Source organism: Dendronephthya gigantea, unplaced genomic scaffold (genome assembly GCF_004324835.1).
Source record: "Dendronephthya gigantea isolate DGI-Jeju-01 unplaced genomic scaffold, DenGig_1.0 000001F, whole genome shotgun sequence".
NCBI lineage: Eukaryota > Metazoa > Cnidaria > Anthozoa > Malacalcyonacea > Nephtheidae > Dendronephthya > Dendronephthya gigantea.
In genome coordinates this window covers 6,182,241-6,210,130 of record NW_021163011.1, presented here as the reverse complement: position 1 = coordinate 6,210,130, position 27,890 = coordinate 6,182,241, and the positions used below count along the sequence as shown (strand labels likewise).

The window sequence follows — 27,890 nt, the reverse complement described above, 5'->3', positions numbered from 1 at the left end:
GAAATCGGAAAACACGAAAGCGAGGCAAATGCCACAAGCATCCAGACCACTTTCCAGCCGTGACGTTCAATTACATTACTGCTCATTGCACAATAATATTAAAGAAATCGTCTTTATCGATGCTTTCATTATTTTTACATTTTTCTCTTATATTTTTTGTTGCTACGTTTGGCTTGCTATTCTTTTTAGCAAGTTCGATATTTGTATTTCTTCTCGCATCAAGATGGTGGATAAACAAAGGGGGCAAAACAAAAATAGAGAATTCACTCTCATACACCTCTGGTAAAGAACCTCGTACTGTCGCATTCTTTCACCCGTATTGTAATGCTGGTGGTGGGGGAGAGAGGGTTCTGTGGTCTGCTATACGTGCCTTACAAAACGAACTTGGTCATTTACAGTGTGTTGTCTACACAGGCGATCAAAATGTTACAGGAGAGGATATCTTAAGACGAGCTAAAGAAAGATTCAATATAACATTACTTAGACCTGTCAAGTTTGTTTACTTAAAGAAACGTCAGTGGGTAGAAGCCAGTTGTTATCCTTTTTTTACACTGCTTGGTCAAAGTATTGGTTCAATATTTCTTGGATGGGAAGCTCTGGTCAATTTCAACCCAGATATCTATATTGATACCATGGGTTATGCGTTCACATTACCATTATTCAAATACATTGGTAAATGCCATGTAGGTTGTTATGTGCATTACCCAACCATCAGCACTGATATGTTATCAAAAGTTAGTGACCGGCAAGCCACCTACAATAATGCATCTTTCATAACAAGAAGTCCCCTTTTGAGTAGAGTGAAATTGTTATACTACCAACTGTTTGCATATACTTATGGTTTGGCTGGATCCTGTGGAGATGTGGTCATGGTTAATTCATCCTGGACATTTGGCCATATTAAAACACTTTGGAAAAAAGAAAATGTCGTTATTGTGTATCCACCATGTGATACAAAAGCATTCCTAAGTATTAAGAAAGTAGATAACAATGGTATAAAGAGTATTGTTTCTATAGGGCAGTTCAGACCTGAGAAAGATCATGCACTACAGATCAGATCATTCTGGCAGTTTCTTCGAGGAATACCACGTATAGGTGATCGAAAGCAATATAAACTTGTTCTTGTCGGTAGTTCAAGAAATCAGGATGATGCTAATCGTGTAGATAACCTTCAAGATCTTGCTGATCAGTTACATATCAAAGAACATGTTGAATTTGCTCTTAATGTATCCTTTGACGAGTTAAAGCAGCACCTTGCAAAGGCAACAATAGGATTGCACACTATGTGGAATGAACATTTCGGTATAGGAGTGGTTGAATGCATGGCAGCTGGTGTTGTCACACTTGCGCATAATTCTGGAGGTCCTAAAATGGACATTGTCACAGAATGGAGAGATGTCCAAACTGGATTCTTGGCTAATACTGAGGAAACATATGCTCAAGCAATGAATGAAATATTCTCAATGCAACCAGATCAAATTGATGTGATAAGAGAAAATGCTAGGTCATCTGTGCAAGAACGCTTCTCTGAAGAGGCATTTGAAATTGGATTTCTAGAGTGTGTGAAGCAAATTATTTAGATTCTGTTGCATTCTGACTACAACTGTCTGGAGGCTAATTGCATAAACAACATCTCTTTTTAGCTCCTACTAAAACAGAAACTCTCTTATAAAAGTGCTTCATAATTTGGTTAATTTAATGAATGACCATTCCTTAGGGGCCATTCACAAAGGATGTCCGACCAAATAATGGATTTTCAGACCCCTCCCTTTGACGTCTGCTATGTCTTGCAAACTTGAAGTAATGAGTGAAAATCGTTAAAGAGATATAGATACTATGAGGTGTTCGGACGTTCAGATTATTAAACCTTTCCTCCCCCCTTGGCACGGACATCCTTTGTGAATGGTCTCTTACTTGTTACATTTAGACCGACTACAGCAAATCTCATTGTGTGCATAATATTTTCTTACCCTAACCAGGATTGTGTAATCAGGTCAGATATTGTACATGTGTACATTTAGACCTATTTTTTATACCTATATCAAGAAAAATTTATGTGAAATGTAAGAATTTTACATACACAAGGAACAGTTCTCTTTATTTTTGTTAGATATCTACATAAATTCTATACAATAATTTGTACTTCATATTACTTCGTAATAATAAATTTGATATTTCAAGCAAAATATACTTCATAAGTTTATTTGTAGGTATATATAAACTACCGCGAACATGAACATGAAAAACATAAGTCAAACATCATTTTTCATTTTGAAGAATGGTGCCAAAAATGAAATATTCTTTTCTAACATCTTGTGATCTATGATATTATGAGATATCAAAAAGAAGAATGGACAGAGTCTCGTTACCTTTGACTTGTGCATTGTTGATAAGTTCAATTATACTTCTTAGCCACCTTTTGATACCCACATTTATACAGCGTGTAGATAATACTACCAAAACAATAGTTTATCTTTAATGATTTACTTTCTGGCAACTTGTTCTTGCAAGTCATTATACTACAGAGAGAAGCTTTTCTCTCCTCACTCTTCTTCATTCTCAGTATCGTCCACCTGTGTTCTTATCCGCTTTGGGGTTTGAAATTGTTTTTTCACACTCGCTGGCACAGCATTTGGGATCGGTGATATTGGTGGGGGATTCCCTAGAAGATCAAGTTTCCTACGCTTTTCTTGTAATAATCTTTTCCTTGTTTGTAGTATGCTTTCATTCTGTTTTGGTGTGATAACTGTTGAAGCTAACGGTGAAGCAACATCTGAAACAATAGCGCTGTTTTCGCCGGAGACTATTTCAGTGTTAGCCTAATGAGATAGGATGGTACACAATTTTTATATTTCATCTGAAAGAGCAGAAAAGCTAAAACGCGACTAACCTTCTTATTTTGTGTTGTTAGTGGTGTTTCTGTAGTTCGTCGTCGCTTTCCAATGGCCATAGATTCACCTGATGCAGCATCCAGAAAAGAGTTCTGTTGTGCTTTAGGTGTCGACCAGCTTGAATTGTATAACCCATCCAGTTTAGCTTTGGCCTTTTCAATAAATGAATCTGGGTCCTAGGGTTAAAAAAGTCTCTTTTACTACTAAAAAAAGCCGGCTCTCAAGATGTACCATTAAGTTCTACAATAAAAAAATTGCACAGTAGATCTTTACCTACATGTTAATCATACAAAATACTTTGTACATATTAACTCCATCGGCATTACGAAACAAGTAGCAACTTACCGAGACTGCTTTCTTAAGTTTGTAAAGACTACTTCTCGTCTTTTTGTTTGATGGATTTGATGTAACCAAAGATAGTTCATAGTATTTCAGAGATGGAATGCCAGATCTTCTGTCTGGTTGGGATAAGAGATTACACGCCGCAACATAATTCCTTTCTTTAAAAACTTCTTGTAGACATTGACTCTGTAATATTATAAACCGAAAGGCGATCACTGGACTCATATAAGCTAATGGAAGAAATACCAAAAGACACAGTCACAGATACTGATAAACCTTGATAGCACATTCAGCTATATAGGCCTATGTTGCCTGGAGCGCAGACTATAAATGGAGACACATGCATTCACTTACTGACGTATTTAAAATTAAAAAACTTGAGACCAGCCAAAATTGAACTTCAATTTCATAGTTAAAAAAAAGTTTTTACTAAATTTTAAATGATGTAGCTTTATGGCTTTTTAAAGCGTTATACATGACCACCTTAAATTTCATATCGACCAACTATCTTTTTGCTCATGTTCGTTAAAAAAATTGTCTTAAAAAACCCACATGATTCTCTGTACATTCTTATAGGCGATGTGTTCCTACCTCAAGACCACCCCAAACTTTTATTCGTACCAAATTGAGATCAGAGTCGGCCAGATACACAAGATTTAAACTAACATAATGATAAAAATAAATCTTTATGTATGCAGAATATATAAATGTATGCACAATAACAAAGTTTGATTTTAGGTGTTCAAATGAACTGTTTTCATCAAAAAATGTAATTCTGCTTAGTTTTGAACCATTTCGAAGTATTTTAAACCGAATTTTGAAATTTCAAAAAATTGACGAAAATCGCGATTTTTCCTTTGGTCCCCCATTACCACCGAATTTTCTGAAATTTTGAAATTCATGAATGTATGATTTTAGGTGCTCAAATGAATTGTTTTCATCAAAGAATGTAATTGTACTCAGTTTTGAACCATTTCGAGGTATTTGAAACCGAATTTTGAAATTTCAAAAAATTGAAGAAAATCGCGATTTTTCCTTTTGGTCCCCCGTTACCGATTTTTCTGAAATTTTGAAAAAACATGAAAGTATGGTTTTAGGTGTTCAAATGAATTGTTTTTATCAAAGAATGTAACTCTATTCAGTTTTGAACAATTTCCAGGTATTTGGAACCCACTTTTGCATAGAACGTTTTAAAGCGCAGACGTCTTGAAATGGTAATAGAAAAGGCTATTGCCTTTATTACATAAAATGCGTAATGAACAATGCTTTAGATGTACCTACTTGTTTTGGGTGGAACAGGATATTACTATAGCCACAACATCAACTTCTATATTCGGCCTAAGCCCGTCTGATATTTCACGAAATGTGTACAACTGGAAGGAAGAAGTAAATATCATGATTACATCGAAGATACACATATTTTAGAAAAACTGTCGACATTGTTATGTACATGTAAGATATTTGTTAAAATGCAAACTAGTGAGAATTATTTGGTAAAGCTTTACAAAAAATTAAAGGTTTAAATTTACCTTTCTTGCTTCAAAGGTATTCTGATAAGTCGCATCGAATGGTAAACTTTTGTAGATAGTAGATCTATTTGCAGACAGCTGAAAGTTTACAGATCATTAATAAATTACGTAGTGCTTATTTCGAGTATTTTAGAAACAAATCTAAAACCTGCATGCTATATATACTGGAATGTATATCAAGGTATAGGTTAACTATACTGCGAGCTAACCTGGATTGTCTTGTTGCCTTTATACCTGCATGAAAATAAGAGGTAATAATCATGTAAATAATATAAATGCATCACCGAAACGCCCTTTTTGGAAACGAATGGGGCATGTACATATACATTCGGGGAAAGCCATATGAAATATATACGAGAGGGGTATATATGTGAAGGCGAATTGCGAAGCCTTTTTTGTATCGCTTATATGGTGGGAGATCTATAAAGAAAATAATTGCGATAAAAAATTATACTTTATGCACCAATGACAGAAAGTATATAAATTATCATTAACCAGATCAACATTGTACAATACCACACATTAGTTGTTTATCTGAGTTATTCACAGATCTGATGAATATAGATCTTACCTGGACACCTGAAGATTAAAAACCTTCAATCGTTTTTCTTCCCCCAACATCGTTATCGTTTGTTCATTTGGCCGCCATACGGTTAGCAAGGCAGCTAGGAGCGAAATTTGATAGAAATTTAATAGTGAAGTGAAGCGGTAGCCTCGATACCAGCTAGGACAACTTTACGGTGTGATATCTTGGGTGAAGAGAAGATCTTAGCTATGATAATACGATCATGTTTTGAATGTCTTTAAGTCACTCTCCGAACGTTTTTGTCTATTTTGAGTACACAGATTGCAATAAATGAACAGGTTCAAGAAAAATTATTGAAGTTCTTACTTCCCAGGGTTTGTTTGGTTTTAGATGCGCAGCCGTCGACGATTTTCACTTTTAAAACAGGAACAACATCTCTTTTAAGAGTTTCCTAAACAATTCAAGATGTGTGCTTTGAATGTTCCTGTATTAATAATAATACATGCACTATATCTAAATACGACGTATGACAATATAAAACGGAAACTATGCTCCACCTACTTTTTTGGCCAATTCATTCCAAGCTTTCTCGTACTTGCGACGCAAATTATCAGCACGGTCCTTGTTCAAATTTTCTTTGTAATTATTAAGAATTTTCTTTTGCTCATTAGAAAGACAACTCTATAGAAATCAGAAATACCTTGTCATGCATGCAGTAGCGGCGACCATACTATTTCAGATTTCTTTCAAGTCTATATCAATCTGACAATGCAGCTATATCAACGCAAAATTCGTTCAGGCGGGCGAATAGCTATAACTAACTAAAACCAATACAGTAAATACAGTATATATACTGCTTCATCAACAAACGAGTTACATAAAATTAATAGGAAGTCAGAAGTGAATTGCATCAGCGTTCGGTCAAATTAGGGCATGAAATTTCTAAATATCTTAACTGATTGCAAACGATTTATTCTCAAATATAGTATTTCATGCTGAATTATTGAGAATGCCACTAATGGATGTACAAAACTGCAGCTACTTGTACGTTGCCAATAAAATATGATTATGAAACAACGACCAATCATTTAATGTTATCCTTGCGCGGAATGGGTTTTATTTTCAAAACAATGAACTTTTCAAGATCCAAATTTGTCGAAAGTAGCGAAAGAGATGAATAATTTTGCAATACGTTTGGGAATAATTAATTGTATACTATATACTTTACACCTACAAAGCAAAAAGTGAAAAAACTTACCAGGAAACTCATGGGATCACTGGCATTACTAACGGCATCAAATATTTCTTTTCCATCGGAGAGATTTTGGATTTCATTCATTGATACGGAGTGGAAATTTCTTTGGGTTTCTAGTATTAAAATAGAATAACACGCATGCATTATTTATTCTTTGCACTTTCCAATGTCGAGGTAATGCTAATGCATGATTGGTAAACTACATATATAAATTCAAGTTGTAAAGTCGAGGGAAACACTGTGGTCATGCATGTTATTAGGCAAATCCATTATAATATTAGAACGAATATACTGTAGTCTTACCACTTGACGATTTAACTTCGTCTTTGATTTCCTTTTCAACTCGAGACATTATCTTGTCTCGTTTTCTCTGAACATCATCTTGGAATTTCTTGGAAACACGTTCTTCGCATCTCGGGCTGCGAAAAACACATTTACCATCTGGCAGTTTTTCCATGAACTGAAACAAATAACGATACGTTTGATTCAATGTCATCTATGTTCATTCTTATAATTGCATTCGACGCAAAAAAGTGACACCGATACAAGCCATTAGGTACGTCTAATTAATAAATTCTAAAGACCTAATTAATAAATATAGCATGTAAACCAAATAATTTTAAGTATACTCGAATACCTGAAGAGGGTACTGCCTGGTAACGATAACGTTAATGGAACTAACAAGACCACCAGTAGTCGATATAGATTTGATAGGAACTGTAAATAGGTTGTTCTTACAATGAAAACCCAGTCTTGCAAATTTCTTGGCTGGACGAGTTGAGTTGCCATGGATTCGTAAATGTAGGTTGGTGGGTGCCTGTGACAATGACACCAGTTTTTGATATATAGTTATAACATTTTCTTATTTAATCATTAAATAGTTTATTAGGGAACTCTTTTCGAGTGCAATCTTTAAAACCTCAAAGCCAGTTTTGCAGCCGTCGATTCGGGCTTTAAAGTTTAAAAATGTTTTTTATACTCTCAATTGACAACATTACAACGTATGATTACAAACCTCTAACGGTGAAACAGCTTGGTCTGAGCCACACAATTCAGCACCTTGTATGTATAACTTTTGCCCTACGTAAATCTTCTTCTCCTTAACCAAGTTCTGTAGGTACTCATCAAGCATAACACGGATGCTGTACCAGCCGTCGGTCATTAGAATTATCTTCTATTAATGAAGAAGTGATGCAGAAGATTCCGTAGCATTTTTACTTCTTACAAATTATATTTTGAATATAGGTACAATAATGTGTCAATGTAGTGTGAAAACTCATTTGTACCTCAACGTGTTTAATGTGAGTGTTGCCTTTTGATCTTTCGCCTTCATCAATATCCGTCACATCCAAACTTGCGACACAGAGAACTAAACTGCGAGAGGGACAATCATCCTTTTCCAAAATCTTTTTCACGGCGGATCTAAAGAATATTGTTATACGTATGCCAACTTAGTCAAGGTCAGGCTTTTCAGATCAGGGCTTGCGTGCGTAGCGGGGGAGGTGGGAGGGTAGAGGTAGTAAATCATAATCCCAATATCATATGACATGCATATAGCTATATACCGTTCACAATGATCAACTTCTCTATCGTATCGATATTTCAGTTGACGAAGTACCATATCAGGTGTAAGAGCTCTGGAAGAAATATTCAAAAATATAGAGGTTCAACATACACATCACAAAAATGCAACATTGTATTTTACTAATACTAATATCTGGGACATTCCTTGTAGTGACTTCAAATACGTGCATGATCGTGTGCAGGCCGGCCCAGACCATAATATATAAATATGATTTTCAGGGCATGCCTACAATATGTGCAACAATAATAAGCATAACATACGTTTGGAAATTTATGAAGAACCTAGCCTTGTGAAAACATATTTTAGAAAATACCTTCCGGTGAAAACAGAAGGGTATGAGAGTTCATATGATGATAACTTCCATACAATCCATGCGTAATGATTCGCTATCCATAATTCGCTTATCAAATTTGGATCAACTCCAGGAGAAGATAGGAACGCTCTATATTTGAATGTTTAATTAAATCGCTATGAAATCATTTGTAGTTATTTACAAGATATGTTGGAAGGAGTGATGACAAAAAAATTATTGATTACAGTAGAACTTTTTTATCAGATCATTGAAAGCAAAATTGGAATATAGGTCTGGTGTGTTTCATTATTTTAGGTATTTTGGACAATTTTATTTGGAGAAGCAGAAGGACCTATATGTTTTTTACAAGAACGATAATTTAGGAGGTGATGGTCCACCGTCACGCATGCACGAGTTTTAACTACCTATATAAGTGGACTGTATATGTGACCTTATTGAATTGTAGGGTTATTCCAAGGGAGTGACTGCAGAAGAACCTCGTTTAGGGCTTTTCAGACCTGATCATAGAATGATGTGATAAATGATGCTCAGTTTCTCCTTCACCAGGGGTGGATCCAGCACTAGTGCACTAATTTGCATGACACAAGAAAACTGCCAAAAATAACCACTTTGTTTTGTAATGCAAATTTGTGCACTAGTGCTGGATCCACCCCTGTCCTTCACAATCTCATCATTCTGGGAGTGAATACAAAATATAGACTGCCATGAACTCACATGCATGGCAATAAATAAATATAGGTTGTACACAACTTACTTAGTAAATTCTGCCAAACCGATATTCTTGTCTTCACCAAGAAAAAGAACTGCCCCATCTGTACAGGTAACACCTGCATTTTTGACAGAGACATCTTCACTCAGAAAATCCGAACCTTTGAAACGATACGATTTTGCATTTCCACTGGTGACCGACATGGCTGAGGAATTTACACGCTAAATAAAAGTCGGATATTTATTGATCGGGAAATATTTGAGAATAGAGAAGCTTTTAGTTGGGGTGAAATAAAAACTAGACGTGGTAATACGCAATGTGAATGAATTAGCAACAAGAATTCTAGGAAATAAACCTGGGGCCGGTTGTATCAAGCCCGTTTAGCTTAAACGGTGGATAAGTTCAAAATAGAAAGCAAGTCTGCCGTTTTATTCAACAAACGAATAAAACGTTTTTTATCTTAATACAAAGATACTATTTACAACTACTTATTCAGTGCATAATATTCAAGTTGACTCATTCAAGAGAGTTGTAAGAGTGTTATTTAATTTTGACTTATCCACCGTTAAAGCTAAACGGGCTTGATACAACCGGCCCCTGGAATATAATATGAGTTTTTGATAGCATTTTTTATAAGATGTACAAAACAAACCTCGTCAGATGCTGGTTTCTTTACAGTGCCAACAAGATTAGCAAAAGATATTCTTTTCGCCTTAAGGCTGGCATTATTCCTTAATTTATAGATGGAACCAGCCTGTGGCTTTATTGAACACTCCTGAAATTGTTTTTTTACAAATTAATATTTTTTTTAAGATCAAATAATATTTTCAACTAGGAAGACACCCAATCTTCTTATCCCAGAACTTCCCTAATATATTTCTTACGCTTGGGTACAAAGAATCCGGTTGTCTTTCTTGAGTGGGACCGTTACTCGTCGTGGGATGGGTCTATACCTGGATATATATACAGTACCTTATTGTTCGCATTATTTGTTTTCTTTTTCGTCGATTCTGAACAATTCTTTCGGGTATTTGCTTTATTTAACTGCCTCGAATTTCCTTGTCTTACAGTTGTTTCCATGGCTCGATAAGGTGTAGAAAAGCGAGAGTATTCTTTCAATGGTGTTTTGCACGTCCCATCAACAAGTAGGTCACTGTAAAACACAATCAGTCGCTATATACTTAACCAAAGCCGTAATCTTCAAAATCCGTATAAGAGAATAATTTTTTTATTACGGCCACACAGGTCAGGATTCATTTTAAAATAGCAAACGCAAAAGCATTAGTATATTAGGTGGCTTTATAGCAATATCAAAGTGTTAAAAGTGATACAAAGATTGCGCTAGTATACATGCATTTATATATATAACAATTACCTGGAGGTTTTCTGTTTGTCTGGATCTAAATTAGCTGACACCGTAACGGATTGTAATGCAAGGTTTTTATTTCTGTCGTTACTCTCCACTAAAATGTTGATATGATATCAATTCCAATAGTATGATAACAGTAATGACAGAATAATTTTATGATATAATAAAAAAAATGTGTTTATTATACCTAATGGATCAATAGTTTTGAGCTTTGAATATCTACCTCCATGTTGTTTCTATAGAAAAAATCAAGCAATATCTCAATTACAGCTTCCACATTCATGTTTTACTTGTCTATACTAAAAATGGAATATGCGTGAAATATAATTATTCGTAGAATGAACCAACCGTTTCCGTTTCTTTTTCAGTTTTGGAAACTTTTCGTGAACGATCTGCGTAAAAAAAAACATTATATTGTGCAGTGCGAAATAGCGTAAGTGTACAATTAGGATTTTGTGTAAAACGAAGAGTGAGCACACAAAATAGTACAACAGACACACATCAAGGGTATAAAATAAGAAATTATTTATCTTACCATTATTGGTCTCAATTTCAGACAACGTTCGCTTGTGTGATTTCTTGGTTTCAGCGTCATTTTTGTTTCCCGTCATTTTTGTCGGGATTACGATATCACACAATGGAGATTCGGGTATTCTTGAAGAAATCCCATCATCAGAAAACTCAACACAGTGTTTATTATTAATGGACTTTTTAATATCCTCAACGCTTTCAGGTTTTTTGGAACTTGGAGCATTTCTTTTTGAAGATCGAGCATTGAGATCTCTCCCTTTGAAGTTTAAATTAGGTTCTTCGCCGTCTTTTTCATTAAGAATCTTTCGAGCACTTCTGACTGATTCCTCAGAGACCGCAATTTCATTCCCAAAAGCAGTAGTGAACCCGGCCATTGGAACTTTATGCAACAATTTTCTTTCAACATTTTCTTTATCATCATAGACATCAAAGATTTCTTCAGTTTCAGAGGCAGAGGAAAGACCTACATTCGCTTTTGTGAGGGATGCTGTTAAAAATTGAAAGTCTTCTTTCTTTGAAAATTTTAACTTTGGTGGACGACATACTTCGTTATCTACTTCGTTAAGAATATTTCGAGCTTTCTCTAGTGCCTCGTCGGAGACCACAATGTCATTTCCCGAAGCAGTGGTGAATCCAAGTTTTGGAGTCTTGCTCAACATTTTCCTTCCATCATCTTCTTTATCTTCAACTATCCTTTCAGCTTTTTGGTCTACCTTTAAATTAGCTGTAGACGGTGTAGAACTTGGAAAAATTCCCCCAGAAGAATGTTTGAATTCTCTTGTCTCGTAGTTCAAATCAGGTTCCTCGTTGTCTTTTTCACATAGAATCTTTCGAGCATTTCGGACTGATTCCTCGGAAACCGAAATTTTATTTCCTGAAGCGGTAGTGAATGCGAACTTTGGAATTTTATTCAATAATTTTTCCTGTACATTTTCCTTATCATCCTGGACATCAAAGATTCTTTCAGTTTCGCAAACGTTAACATTTCTTTCGGGGTTAGAGGTAAGACCTACGTCTATCTTCACGTCCGATGCCGTTGAAAATAGGAAGTCTTTTTTCGTTGATATCTTAGAATTTGGATGACATCCTTCGTTATCTACTTCGTTAAGAATATTTCGAGCTTTCTTTAACGCTTCGGCGGAAACCACAATGTTATTACCTGAAGCAGTGGTGAATCCAAATTTGCTCAACAACCTGTTTTCCTCGTTTTCTTTATCTTGTAACGCTCTTTCAGGTTTTTGGACTATCCCTATATTGGCTGTAGATGGCGTTGGTCTTGGAACGTCGTGTCTTTTGTTTGCAGTTTTACTCTTTGGCCAGTGTCCTTCTTTGTCTACCTCGTTAAGAAACTTTCGAGCATTCTTTAGCGACTCTTCAGATACCGTAATTTCATTTCCTGAAGCAGTGGAAAATCCCGACTTTGGAAATGCGTTGGACGACTTTGCCTCTTTTGCGCTTTCTTCGTTTTCTTTGCAACTTGTTCTTTCTGCTGAATCATAGTTTTCAGAGGCCGTTTCATTGTTTTCTCTAGTTTTCTTCACTACTTCTTCAGAAATCGAAATTCTTTTGTCTGAGGCAGAGGGTAAATCGAACTTTGGAATTCTATTTGAATTGGACTCATATTTCTGTGACGGCGTTTCAGAAACACCAACGTTGTTTCCAAAGGTAAAACATACAGGTTCATTGCTGACAGGTGATGTGGGAGATGGAACTTTACGGTTTACGTTTGCAAGTGTTTTAATTGATTGATTTTCTTGATTGTCAACATCTTTCAAAATTCTTTGAGCTTTTGTTAGTGATTCTTCGGAGATCTTGATTTCTTTTCCCGATGCTGTAGAGAAACCAAATTGTGGAATCGTTTGATTTTCTTGATTGTCAACATCTTTCAAAATGCTTCGAGCTTTTGTCAGTGCTTCTTCGGAAATCTTGATTTCTTTTCCCGATGCTGTAGAGAAACCAAATTGTGGAATCGTTTGATTTTCTTGATTGTCAACATCTTTCAAAATGCTTCGAGCTTTTGTCAGTGCTACTTCGGAAATCTTGATTTCTTTTCCCGATGCTGTAGAGAAACCAAATTGTGGAATCGTTTGATTTTCTTGATTGTCAACATCTTTCAAAATGCTTCGAGCTTTTGTCAGTGCTACTTCGGAAATCTTGATTTCTTTTCCCGATGCTGTAGAGAAACCAAATTGTGGAATCGTTTGATTTTCTTGATTGTCAACATCTTTCAAAATGCTTCGAGCTTTTGTCAGTGCTACTTCGGAAATCTTGATTTCTTTTCCCGATGCTGTAGAGAAACCAAACTGTGGAATTCTTGTAAACAAAGGACGTCTGTGCTCAAAACATCTCTCATTTTCTTCGTGATTTATCACACTTTTTTCTTTCTCTGACGAAACGTTAGAAAGGGTGGCGATATTCCCAGAGTCTAAATGATAATTCTTCACTAGACCACCTTTTACCTGGTCATTGGTGCCATTTGGATTGGGAATATCAAGAATACGTTTCTCTCTCTGTAAAGAATGCTCAATGACTTCATCTTGTCTGCCTGATGCACCACCGATGACACTGGGAATATTATTGTTTCCACATGTTTTCGACGAGACACGACGATCTTCTTCTAAAGTAGACGATTTATTTGGAGATTCAACGTTATTATGTGGTGGATTTGATTGAACGAAAGTTGATTGGGGATCCCTCACGTCTTTTTCTTCCCATTTATCCTTTTTCTTATTCTTATCTATGGATGCTTTGTTAACATATTTTTCTTTCTCAAGATCGGCGAATAATTTATCAAAATCTTCTGTTAAACCTTCAGAGAACTCCAGCATATTTTCATATTCATCTAAAATTGCTTTATTAGTGTCTTTTCTGGAGACAGTAGTGAAATTGGTTGTCATGTTTTGTTCCACTTCTTCTATTTTTACCATATCGTCCTTACTTTCATTAGTAAGTGCCGCGTTACCACAAGATGCAATCATCGGCACATCAACTTTATTTTTTAGCAAAGCAGAATAGCCAATACCTGGCGAGTTAACAACACTCTTCCTGATATGTTCGCATTCCTCATTCTCCTCTCGTAGCACATCATTCACAATTTTCGTGGAAGTGAATAATGAAACGTCAACCTTAGTCCAAGACGTTGAACAAATCCCAACCCTAAGAACTTTTTCTATTCGGCTATTATCTTGGAATTTACCGATCACTTTTTTTCGATTAATATCTAATATACCAGCTTCATTATTAATAACCTTTTCATCTCCCAAAGAAATATTTACTTCGTTCAGAAGTTGTCTGGCATTTTGCATAGACTTTTCTGAAATTGTAATTTTCTTTCCTGAAGCAGTAGAAAATCCCACAATAGCACTTAACGAGTTTTCATTTTGACACTTCCTTACATTGAAAGCAGCAGTCAGTGTGTGATTATTTTCTTTATCGAGTGTTACTGTATTTTGCTTTTCGTGCGGTGGTGATCGACGTATTTGGTAGTTTGCGTGCTTATACGAAATACTTTCTTCACCTAAACTAATATCTGACAATTGTTGCAGAGATAGATCTTCTATAACTTGCGATGCTGTTTCTATCTTTTTGGTTGACGTATTCTTTTGTCCAGTGTCTATATTACACTTGCTGTTTCGGTCATGATTTGGCTTTGCCAGATCCACACACCTTTTACCAGAGATCAGCGATGAACCACCAGTTACTACGATCTGCTCAGAGAAATCAAAATCCATAGGAATTTCGCTCAAGGCATCCATGTCAAATACTTCTTCGCCCTCATGTTTCTCAGATTTGACCTCAGAGATCACCTCCTTGTTATTACCGGCATCTGAATTTAGAGACTCAACGCTACTTTTGACACAGGCCCCCACCTTTCTATCGGACATTGGATAAAGGGCCGGGTTGTAAGTCTGGCCGTGATCGACGAGTATATTCTCTTGTCCTTGTATTGATAATTTACTTGGCACCATAATATGTCGCGATACATCAATATCATCCATAGGTAACTCGCTTAAAGCGTCCATATCTAACAGATTTTTAAAATCTTTATCTTCTTTTGAATTATTATTCGTAAAAGCAATTGGCTCCAAGTTATGGTTATCTGGATCAGTTGGTTTAACAGCGCGTTCATTTACGCTGCAACCATGCGAAAGGTGCATATGAACATCGTCTATTTCATATAATTTTTTTAAACCATTTTCCTGTGTCAACTTCCTTACGATGTGCGAGTTCTTTTCAATGACATTTGAGACATCTCTTACTCCTAAATTTATAAAGTAATATATAGATTTCAGGAAGAGTAAACTATGCCTAGAACACACTATCTAAATCTAATCTTAAACGTAAACTAGTTTCTCAGTTTTATAACATCATTTAATGGCAACATTTTTGCCTATATACCTGGTGGAGAATTGTGAATATTCGCCAATGGCAATGATAAAAGTTTATTGATGGCTTCTTCATTAACTGGTGACAGAGATGACATATCAAAGTAGTTTGAACTATTGAAATCCGTATGGCCAACTTTATTAGGACTTCCATGACCACCATCATCCAATACAGCTTTGTTCAGAGTTAAAGGTCGCTTTGAACTATTACCGCACTGATTTTTCTTTTCGTAAATTTGCACATTTTCGAAAGAACGATCTTCGCTGATCTGGACATCTGTTTTAAAATCCTTCATTTCTTGTTGAAACAAAATTCTAACAACGCCCTAAACGGATGAAACGGAAATGAAAACGTGGCCACACGCTTGTGCAACACTAGATTTGTCACTAAACCGTACTGCTTCCACTGCGACAGCAATAAAAAAAACTTCACGCAGTCTATTTCCGCCTGTAAGGTAACTGGGTAAATTCGGATTTTAACTGCATCTGTGCTGCATATGGGACATGTTATTTTGGACAGACGATTTAGACTAGCTTATTACTCAGGTATGTTGTAATTTTCAGGGTAAACAGAGTCTACATCTAAAAGCAACCTCTGAGGTTTGAAAGTTGTCTGATTTTTTTGTATTGGTCTGCAAAAATAAGCTTGGGTTACAATTCATCGGGTATACAAATTTCTACTAGGCGTATCAAGCAGAGATACATCTGTAAGCGAAATCTTGAGTATATTTAATTACCTTGGGTTTTGAGTTACGTTCAACACTAATGGCTGTGTCCAATTCTTTCGACTGAATTTGGCTAAGCTGAAACGATCTTTTTTCTAAAGAGAGTGGAAACAATTGATCCAGACTTGCGTCAATCCAGAAAAAGAAAGCGAAACTGCTATTGGCAACGAAAAAAATCGCGTTTTACGACACTTTGGATGGAAAACGATTATAAAACAGAACACACAGTTTGGAAAAAAAGAGATGCTGTATCTTTTATAATTGCGACTAAGAACAAAAATTAATGTAGAAATGTGTGACATTATGGCAATTTTCAACAAGCGCTGGTAATAATATATACCTCAGATTCGAAATTAAAATGAAGTAAAAGAAAAATAGTTTACTATGTAATTGGCTCAATTGACAATAAATTAAGTAACACAGATTACTCACGATCTGAACTAATCCTGAAATTTTCAGTGTATTGTGAATGTTGTTTTCCACATCCAGGAACATGTGGTGTGGCAAGTGAACTGCTCCATGATACATTCATTTCTGTAGTATCCATTGCAAGGGATGCAGACAACTTAATAAACACAGTGAAAAATATTTTTAAAAAAATTACTTGGTGCAAAGTTGTTATAAGATACTGTATGTGTATCTATATGCTTTTTAATTTATGGCAACACAAGAGGATTTATAAAGTCATGTCATATACAAGTTTAACAACCTTCCTTGTATCTGCATGATCATAAGGTGAATAATCCAAATGTGTATGTTCAGGTCTCCAAAAATTATTTTGATCAACATGCTTGGCTGTCTTAGGAGTGACTGTAAATGCAGCTTTCAGAGATGATCTCCATGGTAATGGAGTTGAGCTGTTGGGTCCTGCAAAAAATAATAGCAAGTTTATGTTAAACAAATGATACAGAAATAATACAGTTACACTGAGTAAATTCAAAGTCAGGATAATTAATTAATGCAGATCAATAGCTTTGATACAATAATACCTGGGAATTAATCTAATTATATACCTTTCTGTAATCCATTATCTGGTGGTAAAGGGGAAAACAGTGATGGAGAATGATTTGTGCTTAATATTGATTTCACCAATGTTGGTGTTTTAAATTCAAGTTCATTTCGCTCATTTTTGCTGCCTTGAACTTCTTTATGGATTGAAGATTCACCAAGATGATTGAAGTCATCAGCAGTTAAATCTTCATCATTTTTAAAGTTTTCACTCACTTTACCCAAACCTAGCAATAAAAATTAGCAATGTTCTATTGATTATAGTACAGCAATGATTTCTTTGCTCGTGTTTCCAAGCCTACCACCGGCATAACCTACCAGCTGGGCAATCCCAGATTCCTTAACCAACATAATTTTGTTGCCCATTGCTCTGCCAATAGACCTTTTCACATGGTCTGAAATGGTTAAGTTTTATCGGCTATTCCATGATCACAACATCTGAAATGGGTTCATTTGCATGCAAGTTGAAATGGTCTATTGAATGATGTTACATTCAGTCCCATGGCTAGATTTTGGTGGGGTTCAACTCAAACTGAGGCTGTAGCAATTTTCCATTTTAAACTCACTCGTAAGTTTATAACATACAGCAATGATCGAGCAATTAATATAATGCCTTAATGTAATATTTACTTATTTACTTAGCATATTTTAGAAAATATATATTTTAGAAAATATATATTTATAGTCAAAATAAAATAATTAATATAACTATATTTAAACACTCTGAAAATATTCAATAAAAAATGAATAATATACTATAGATTTTAGGCCTTTTATACGTTTTCTACCTTCTGGACAATTAATTTCAAACAAATCGCTCCAAAATCCATCAGGAAGCTTAAATCTATTAATAAATATATCTTTCAAATCTTTTTCATTGCTAACGGAACTCGTTTTGGAGCATAATAAGTTTATGTGCTCGTCCATGGTGAACAATAATTCTTACAGAAATCACCGTTTTCGGCCATGTTTGGTTGTGTTTGCAATTGAGAAGTGTTTGAGTTTCCCGCCAGACCGCCAAAGGAGGAAACGATGGTCTCCTACGGAAATTTCCGACAAGATGCGAAGATTATCGAAGGTCTATTTGTGAATAAGCTGGGTTATAAAATGTGTTTTTATTTAATCGTATGAAAAATTATTTATTAACATATCAATACATGACATTCGATGTAAAAATTTAAGAGGATTTTCACTATTTTGCCATGAGTGTCATCCAAAGAGTCTCGCGACAGATAATCCGTCTTCAACCTTCAAGTTTGAGGGCGATGTGCATACCATTTCACTCTCGACTGTGGAATGGTTTAAATCCATCCCCTACCATAGGTACCGCATATGTTGTGTCTCGAAGTTTCTCAGAAATACCTTCTAACACTTCAATTGAGAACGAGGATAACCTTGGTAACAAAGTATTGAAATTGGTTGGTTGGCTTGGGGGATTCTACTCCAGAAAAGCAGTTCTAACAAGAAGTGCTAAAGTGATGTATGAATGCTGTGTTGAAGGTTTAGATTATGAGAAATTTTATGAAGCTGCCGGAATGCCAGATACATTCCAGTCATGGTTTCTTATAAATCAACTTCATGTCTGGATGTGTCTTGTTCGACTCAAACCTGAAGGCAAGGATGGTCGGTACATGTACAGAAGAATGGTGCAGATATTTTGGGAGGATGTGGAAGAAAGAATGAAAGTCATGGGGGTAAAATGTTAGGCTTATGTAATCTTCTTCACTTCCCACCTGGACACAGTGGAGTGGGAGTTTCAGCACATACTAGTTTACTAGGTTGTTTTATAGCACTTGTTGCTTGACAAGAGAAAAATATTTTTCTAATATGGAATTTGATAGACCCAAATACTTAAACATGCCCTTGTGCTAATGATGATATTGCCATATTGGTCATATGTGGAAAATTAGACAAGTGCATGCAGTTAAGCTTGACTGGAACACATTAAATGCAAAAACAATTGGGTTATATTTGCTATTTTTCTTGGCCCTCAAAAAATATTCAAGCAGTTTAGCTTAACAATATCCAAATTGAACTCGAAAAAATGCTATTACCTATACATATTAAACGCCCAGTTACTAAATGGCATTTTGTAATTTTCCAGGTTGTTGATCCTAGTGTGAGAAAACAAAGTCTTAAAGATCTTATGCAAGAATTTTATGGTCTTATCTTGGCTTATGATGAAGGACTCCTCTCACATGATCGAGTTTTAGCTGCATCAATCTGGAGAAATATGTTTCATAATAAAAAGAATACTGATGCATCTAACTTGGCAAACTTTGTTGAGTATGTAAGAAAACAAGTTCTTCACTTAGAAAGTATTGACTCAGAAAAACTTTTCATAACTGGTGAAATTGAGTGGTTGCCATTTGAAGGACATGTATGTGAGAAATAAAATAACCAGAAAGGTTTAGAATGTTGCTAAGATCATGTAATATAAATTTAACTTCCATAACAGTAACAAGAAAGGGAACATTATTCTACAAATATTCTGAGTTTAATTTATGTATGGTTGTAATTTTAAAGGGATTGAAAAATAGGCTAATTAGTCCAGCAAGTGCTCAGGGTTTTACAAACTTAAGCCCGGTTTACGCTGTCAAAGGGTTTCTGTGATCACAGTTGCAATTCTGTGGTTAAATCCATAGTTTAAAATATTATGTACTGAATATTAGGTTGAAATAACTTAGTATTAATTAGTGTTAAAGTTCCCTTCCCAGTATTTTCAACAATTTTGTTGTTTGAAAATTCCAACGGTGTTCACAGAAAATTTGATAGTGTAAACTGGGCCTTACATTTAGTAGAGGTACTTCTTCCACACATCCTGATCATGTGTATTTTAGTGTGATGAGTTTGAAACTACTGTTTCACGTCTGCTTACCATTTTTTAAAAAGAATACAACAATATTTGATGTAGGATTAAGTCTTTTTGTTCTTAAATGTCTTTTTAGTGGGCTTATGCGAATGAATGGTTTACTAAATTCTTTTAAACATGATACAATCATTAAAAACTCGTTACATGATTTAGAAATATAAATTGAACACAGATTTCCCTACGTAAATACTCAACGTTTTTGGCAAAGAAGTTTGTCGTCATCGCCTTGGCGTTATCTACACGATTTTAATTGTTGAATTGAGAATACTTTAATTACTAAATGTGACCCCACATGCACCTTGAATAGTTGAAGTAATAAGGTTTAATACAAGATGACATGGAGTGGTCCAGTGACCCGACACGTATTCTACACAACGACAACGTGCTGTAGCTGAATGTAAATCTGTTGCATCAATCTATCTGAAAGTTCTAGACAGTTTCTATCGTATTTCTCTGGTGGATGACATTAATCACTGTATTAGTTTACTTAGCCCTTGTATTCTTTCACTTTATGGACTTTTAAGATAAATGCAGCGGGCTATGAAAGAACATGCAAATAAATTCAACAAGGCCAAGAGTTGATTACTGAATAATCTCAGACGCGAGACGCTTTTCAATGATGATTCATTAAGACATTAACGAAGCATACGTTATATAATTAAGTTCTCTTTGTAAATCTATAGCAACGACCTTGAGTAAATTTCTATCAGTATTAGGGTGAAATTTCGGATTTTTTTAACCTCACCTAAGTCTGATTGCCATTGGCATTGCCGTTGGCAATCCATGACTTATTAATAATTTGTTGGGTTTAAAAATAATTAAAATTAAATGAAAAATATATTTAAAGAAGAATCAATTTTTTTATTTATTTTTCTGAAAAATACAGCTTTACAGATATCTCGAACTCCTAGAATATTTTATTTCTATCAGAGTATATACTGAGTTCAAAATGTGCAACGCGGCAACATGTCGGCCATAAAAAGAAATGAAGACGTCATCTTGGTGAATAATTTCCGATATAGAACAATATGCGGATTTGCGGTACCACTTTTGTTTAAAAACCGCTTTTAGTAAAATTAATCTTATCTAAACCATGATTTTGCCATATTTACAAAACCACAGGCACAGGAAACCGCTTCAATAACTGTTTAGTTTTCTTCACGTTCAAATTGTGAAGACATATAGCTACCAGAAAAGTCTCATAACGAGGTTTTTTGTTTTATCTTTTTTGTTTTTGGTAAAATTGTACAACATTTGTTTTAGGGACATGTAATCAAAAAGGACTATGACTATGACTATGCGCTCTAATCTAACGTCACGAAGGGAATTTCAGTATATTCAGTTTCATGCACTTGGCGATGTGGTAATCAGAAAATACTCTGTCTGCTATTTAGCTACTTTCGAAACATGAACAGATTTACGCAACCATATGCATGTCAGTAGAGATTACACAATATATCCCTTACTTTACGAGCCAAATTTGTAATCAGTTGCCATGTAGAAACATGTGCTGAGTCACCTGCGGCTGCGAATGATCAACGCCTGCCATCAGTGCCGTGCATATACCAAGAATATATCTGATGCAATGTCATGATGAATTTGCACATGGGGCACAAAATGAGGCGCAGCTTATTTTTAGTACGTTAGTATACACTTGCATAGTAGTGCGGTTTTTATTGACTGAGGGAAAATTTGTGTCTGCTGCTCAAACGGGAGTTTGTTTACTTTTCATTAGCCCATATCTATATAAATGCTGTTGGTTTTCGTATTACCTATTATCGTATATTATCTTACAAGTAACTACGTCTACAATCTATTTTACAACTGCCACTTCTTGCTAAATGACGAGTTCCCTGTTTTGTAATAATGTTGCATGATAACACTGCTACTTTTTACTTTATTGTAAATCTGTTACCAGAATCGATACATAAACTTCTAAAGAAGGTTTTATTGACTTATGACCTCCACAGCAAGCTTTCGTCAAACTGATTGTTAATTATCTGATTGTTCTTAATGTTTTTCTCCAATAAAAGTGTGAATGATCGCTGACTTGATTTTTGCAGGTTAAGATTACTCCGAATGGGAAGCTGATCAGTCACAATCCGGAATCCTGTTTTTAAAGTTTTGCACTAAAACACACAGCCGTTCACGTTAAATGATACATTTTAATAGTTTTGGGAAACAATTGATGATTAAAGATATATCAAGTGAAGCTTTGAACATGCGCAAGACCATTTAATCATTAAATGAGGTGAATATTTTTTTATTTATAGCTGTATATATGATTAACTGCAATCGTCGATTTCAAACGTGGTGAATTTGAATGCATAACAGGGAATGAAGTGGTGAAAACTACAGGAAAAGTTCTTTAGGCAATTATACACTATAATGCACATGCAATGACTCCAAACTATGTTTTGTGTTTAACATATGTATGTATTTGAATAAGTATATGCGAAGTGCTAAGTGTGATAATGTAACAACATTGCTACCGCTGAGAATAAAACTGTGACAACACAGTGAGCATGTTAAGAAATGAATTAAATGAGTAAAATAATTGGTCTTAAGTGCCCGCGTTGAACGTCTTAAGAAACTTCTGTTCTCTAACAAAAGCATGCACGTATAAATTCATGGTTGTATGAAAACGGGAAACATGCAGCTTGAAAACGTATCATCACATGGATTTTACTGTCAGTTATATTCAGATGAAAAACAGGTATATATTCACAAAATGTATAAAAACCCATGGTAAAAATTTTACAATATAATTAACGAGAGGCTATTGCATGCATGCATGATTCAAGAGTATATATGCACGTAACATCAATTCCGAGGATGCATGGTCGTTTTTATGCATGAATACTTTGCACTGTAATGGACTAAAAATTAATATGAATATTTTTCGGTTGATCTTTCTATATAGTATGAGATCCTTATACCACAAAGGTGATGAGTAGGAAATTGTAAGATAATAATGGCGGAACAACCCGCGAGAGAGATCCGAAAATGGTGGTGTATTTATAGCTGTCAGCTTCATGAAATAGGATTAAGAGTGATGCCTGCATGTTGATCTGTTTGGATAATTTGTTGTGATATAATATCAACAAATACAACGAAGACCCGATAAAACAGAAACGAAGATTGCATTTTTATTTGAGACGCCCGTTTAACAAATTATCAGTGTCGATGAGTGTAGACAGTTCCGTTTTCGGCGCTATTAAAAACAGCATGTGATGTCGGCATGGTTAGACAAATATGTTGTACCTGTTTTATCTTAATGTTTAGCTATGAAATAGTCATTTTGTCGCTAACATTTATTGACTTGGTTATACAGAATTATGGAGCAGCCGTGTATATATAGTAAGCCAGTCTTATAATAACACAGAAAACCTATATAGGCTATATGAGGTTAACTCTTCATGTGTTTCAAGAGATATTTTGTCATAACTGTACGCTCTTTGATGTTAGATCGAGCTTATAACTTCTTAATTAAGAACCTATATAATATGTAACAGAAAACAGTTTTTGCAACATTCACCCAATATATTTGTATGAATGCATGCATGGTGGCCTATAATGTATGTGCAGACCGCCAGACACACAGCTTCATGAAGTCTGGACTAGGTATATATTGCGCGATTCCACAAAACAAAAATTATCCAATCATAACGTGACAATGACATAAAATTGCTAGTTTTATCTCACTTTAAATGAACTATAACCACAGTGTCTAACTTTATAATTATATGGTTGTCGTGATTTATTGTAAAGATACAAACATAAAAAACAAAAACCAACTGAGTTATTGTTTTGCCTTATCAAATCTATTGTGCACACCCCTATATTACGATAATCTTCTCATTTCTAATTACAAACATTTATATATACACGAGAGGAATCTACGGTATTATACATAAGAACGGAAACCCATAATGTCCATAAAATAATCAGTCGCCAGCCGCTTTATAATTATATTTGTGTATATAAAAACGTACGTAAACTAGTAAAACTACATACAACCACAGACAGAGAAATATCTCTGGGACTCTTTATAACGCGACAATCAGCTGGAGTGACAGGTTTGTATAACATTATTTGCCATGGCTATATCACATTGTGATCATATATAAGTTCAAGATAGCTACACTACAGACAGACAAATTGCCGAATCGTGCATATATGAATTATTAGTTTTTATTGCTAGTGTTGACAGATAGTTTTCCTGATTGTCAGACATTTATGATTATTCGAACTTTTATATATGACAACGTACGGGAGTCCGATGACTTTCATCATCGTCAGCGTTCCAAATTTATCGGGACAAACCGTCAATGGTCGTTTGCAACTTTAGTCTTCACTCTAACCGGATAAATATTTTCCAGTACCTTTAGACATGATTATAAAGTGCTCTTTCTTGAATGAAAAGTAGTAAATATCCCATGCATAGTCATGATTAAAACGCCAATGCCCTTGATTTGCAAGCATTTATTCAGTGAATAGATTTTCGATAATTTTTTATCAGTTGGGTAATATTTCGTATGCCGGTATTTTGAAAAAATATGTATGCAATATAACGAGTAGACAGATGGAAATTACATCGACTAAAGTGATAGTGTAGATATAGAATTTAGCTTATTAACTGGTTTGACTACAAATACAAACACGCGAGGGCTTATAGTGGCATATTAAAAAGCTTCTCAGTGTGGCGAATTTACATATCATATCATATCACTCTAAATTTGGAAGAGTAAAAGAGTTTGTCTAGGCCTGGTGTTCCTATTGCCTATTTGACATGTCATATGTTTGTTATTTTTTGATGAAATATAACTGAAAACCGATTATTTGTCCATGATGAATATCTTTTTTCACAAATTAGACACGTAAGTAATGCAACTCTATGAATTTTATAGTTAACCACAAGTAAGATTTGCCTCATCCCATATTTCCGAGATGAGTTTGTTGCTTTGACGCAATCTGTCAATCGCGTGATATATGTGCAATGATGTGCCAGAGTTTTTACATCACTTTCAGATTCAGTTTCTAGCAAAGCCATAAACTATAAATCTATATCGGTACCGAATTATATAACATCTATTATAAATGATTAAAGAAAATTGTCCCATAAATGCAGGTACAGACGCTAGGTTTCTAGTTCAATTACATTATCATTGCACAAATGATAAAATTTCCCGTTGTATATGTAACATGTAGATGTCACATGCAATAGGTCACATGCAATAGCTGTAAAAGCTACGTCTAAGTAATAAATATGTGGTTTAACAGGTAACAGTAACAGTAACACTCAGAAACAAATGCTGTATCCAATAATCAACTGATATACATGCATATACTGTTCTGATGATATTTGAATAATAGATACTCTGTTTGTTCAATAAAAACAAAAGGTTTAGCGTTGTTACAAACATTTACAAGATCCGTGCGAATATTTTTGGTACAATTTTGTTGGTCCAACCAGATTTATGTATATTTATAGGAATTAGGAAAACAGTGCATGTTTTAACCTTTTGAGCTTTGACTTTTTGAAAGCCCAATCACAAGTTCAAGGAAAAGGTTCGTGTCTTAGTGTCAATAAATTTCTCAAATAATTCGCCTCGTACTGCACAGAATTCAACAACAAGTATATACAAACTCAGCTTCTGCATTATTCAATGCTCAATGCTTCTTGCCAAATTTAACACTGATGATAAGGAAAAAGGAAGAAGTGAATACGATAAAATCAGACATGCATCACCGCATATATACATGACGTGTTATGCAGACCACATATAGTGTCTTCATGCATATACAGACTGTATAATGCATGGAGATTTAGACTATACATTATACGAACATGGCATTACGAATGAGCAACGCCTTAAACGTTTGCTGTGTGCTCGAGGCTGTACATGCAAAGATCATAATCATCATATACAGTTTCTTATACACATTTGAATGTATTAACGACACTGGATCACTGTCTATAGCCTCGGCCCGTCGGCCGCAGATGTTCACGATATAATAAATTTTAAATACGCGTTAACCGTCGACTATGCAGAAAAAGGCTTATATATAATATATATATAGTGAACTATAAGTATTGGCATCGTATCCGGACAAAACTAAAGATTTAAATTATCATAAGATACAATACAGCATACTCATGCATATATGCACGGCAATATCAAGTGCATACCGTGATACCAAGTCTAACGACAGAAAAGTCTAGACTATAGGACAACGTGCCAATGACAGAGACTCGGCACGCGTAAAAACAAAACTTTGAACACTCCTACAAGTTGTTACAAAGTTGTTCACATACTATTGCAAGTTGTGTCCGCAACAGTGACGAAAATTCATCATGCGAGGGCAAATCAAGCTTATTTCCCAAATTCCGGACAAGTTGATAGAATTTTCCGGCATTCTTTTGTGACGGAGTGGGGCTTGTCTACACCCGAATTTCGTTACGATGCATCAGATTTCTTACGCGAGATTTTTTTTAATATATAGCTCTGAGAACGAAGCTTGCATTGGAGAAGAAGCCAGTTGGAAGGGCTAGCTGGTGAGGAGAAGTTTAAAATATTAAATAGGTCTAGGGTATCGGATGCGGCCTTATGCATGCATCCGGAACTTTTATTATCAATCGGTTATTATACTTAAATATCGATAAACAGCAAGCAAATAACAAAAAAATCTTAAGATAATCTGAGATAAATGTTAGCCTCATTCTTTACGTCGACTGATACAATTTGGTCATGCTATGCAAATTTCAAGTCATTAGAATTATTAAACTCTTTAGAAATTCATTGTTTTCACAGTCAATAAACACCAATATATTAGAATAGCATAGCATGACTAATTGTCAGGCTGGCTACGCCAATGTAAATGGCAAAAAACGGTCAGTAAAGTGATCTGTGACTGTGGGTCCTTATTTTCGCTCTACATGCATTTGCTTTGCCAAATACCATATAGAGACTGCATTTTAATTTGGCCCGAATCCACAAATACAATCCTAATCTTCTGGTATATAGAATAGTAAGGATTGGTTTAGGGTCAGGTCGGGGAATAAAGTTCGGATTACATTTTGTGAATCTTGGATATAAAATTTAGAAATTACTGCAGACTACTACACTTATATATAGTGATTAATTTATAGTGCTGTCAGTACTATATAATGATTGCGATAGGTATCGCTACATGGTAATCATTATATGGTAATCACCATCACCACATGGTACTGTCTCAATATAATGAGGTTATACTAAGGTTAGCATCACCATAGGTTGCTTATCACTCTATCTATCACCATAGGTTGCTAATCCGACTTATAAGTATAAGGTATTCTTTATAGTTTATATAGTAATCCCTATATAACTAACCACCATAAGGTAATCATTATTTAAGTTAAGTACTAAAAGGTTATTATAAGGTTATCAGTAAAACTGGATCGTTTACTGGGTATAACAGAATCACAGCTTTATAGGAAACGACTGCATGACGGTATTACCACTATCAGTATATTGATGATACATGATTAATTGGTATTTACCACTGACTGCTATCGAGATTTTTTTTCCTAACTCCAAATAACAACACTTTGCCACTCTGCTCTTACAAGTAATCTAATTTTCAACCACGATTTTGCCTATGAAGTCAGGGTTAATCCTGTCGTATCTTCGACTTCAGTTTGTCGACCACAAACAATGCCGGTAAAAATCACGTACATTGGGCACAAGGTTTCACAGTGCATGTCTCCCTCTATGCTTGTTAGTTCTTGTATATGCAAGCATGGCCTCGCGAAGCGTAAAGTAGTAATGCATGATAACACGATTATACGCTGATATTTATACCTG

The 27,890-nt window shown here is 35.0% G+C and overlaps 3 protein-coding genes across 3 annotated transcripts; 2 read left to right on the top strand and 1 right to left on the bottom strand.

The window, feature by feature from the left end:
• The first annotated feature begins 52 nt into the window (after nucleotides 1-52).
• On the top strand, nucleotides 53-2,176 carry LOC114525280 (GDP-Man:Man(3)GlcNAc(2)-PP-Dol alpha-1,2-mannosyltransferase-like). The gene has a single exon (XM_028546530.1). It carries the CDS (start codon nucleotides 120-122, stop codon nucleotides 1,578-1,580), a length of 1,461 nt encoding a protein of 486 aa, XP_028402331.1. The 5' UTR covers nucleotides 53-119; the 3' UTR covers nucleotides 1,581-2,176.
• LOC114531084 (breast cancer type 2 susceptibility protein homolog) lies at nucleotides 2,098-17,534 on the bottom strand. Its single transcript, XM_028552730.1, has 30 exons — nucleotides 17,471-17,534; nucleotides 17,174-17,395; nucleotides 16,870-17,027; nucleotides 16,593-16,725; nucleotides 16,173-16,255; nucleotides 15,449-15,761; nucleotides 11,055-15,311; nucleotides 10,868-10,911; nucleotides 10,743-10,755; nucleotides 10,526-10,613; nucleotides 10,123-10,303; nucleotides 9,803-9,925; nucleotides 9,196-9,371; nucleotides 8,442-8,570; nucleotides 8,109-8,180; nucleotides 7,830-7,965; nucleotides 7,559-7,717; nucleotides 7,181-7,360; nucleotides 6,847-7,003; nucleotides 6,547-6,656; nucleotides 5,850-5,969; nucleotides 5,655-5,739; nucleotides 5,334-5,427; nucleotides 4,972-4,996; nucleotides 4,763-4,840; nucleotides 4,515-4,606; nucleotides 3,825-3,894; nucleotides 3,237-3,419; nucleotides 2,891-3,067; nucleotides 2,098-2,819 (listed from the first exon to the last, which is right to left on the bottom strand). Exons 1-30 carry the CDS (start codon nucleotides 17,532-17,534, stop codon nucleotides 2,544-2,546), a joined length of 7,998 nt encoding a protein of 2,665 aa, XP_028408531.1. The 3' UTR covers nucleotides 2,098-2,543.
• A 722-nt stretch (nucleotides 17,535-18,256) lies between these two features.
• Nucleotides 18,257-20,078, top strand: LOC114527235 (ubiquinol-cytochrome-c reductase complex assembly factor 1-like). The gene is made up of 2 exons (XM_028548886.1): nucleotides 18,257-18,862; nucleotides 19,273-20,078. The coding sequence occupies exons 1-2, from the start codon at nucleotides 18,371-18,373 to the stop codon at nucleotides 19,561-19,563; spliced, it is 783 nt and encodes a 260-aa protein (XP_028404687.1). The 5' UTR covers nucleotides 18,257-18,370; the 3' UTR covers nucleotides 19,564-20,078.
• The last annotated feature ends 7,812 nt before the right edge of the window (nucleotides 20,079-27,890 follow it).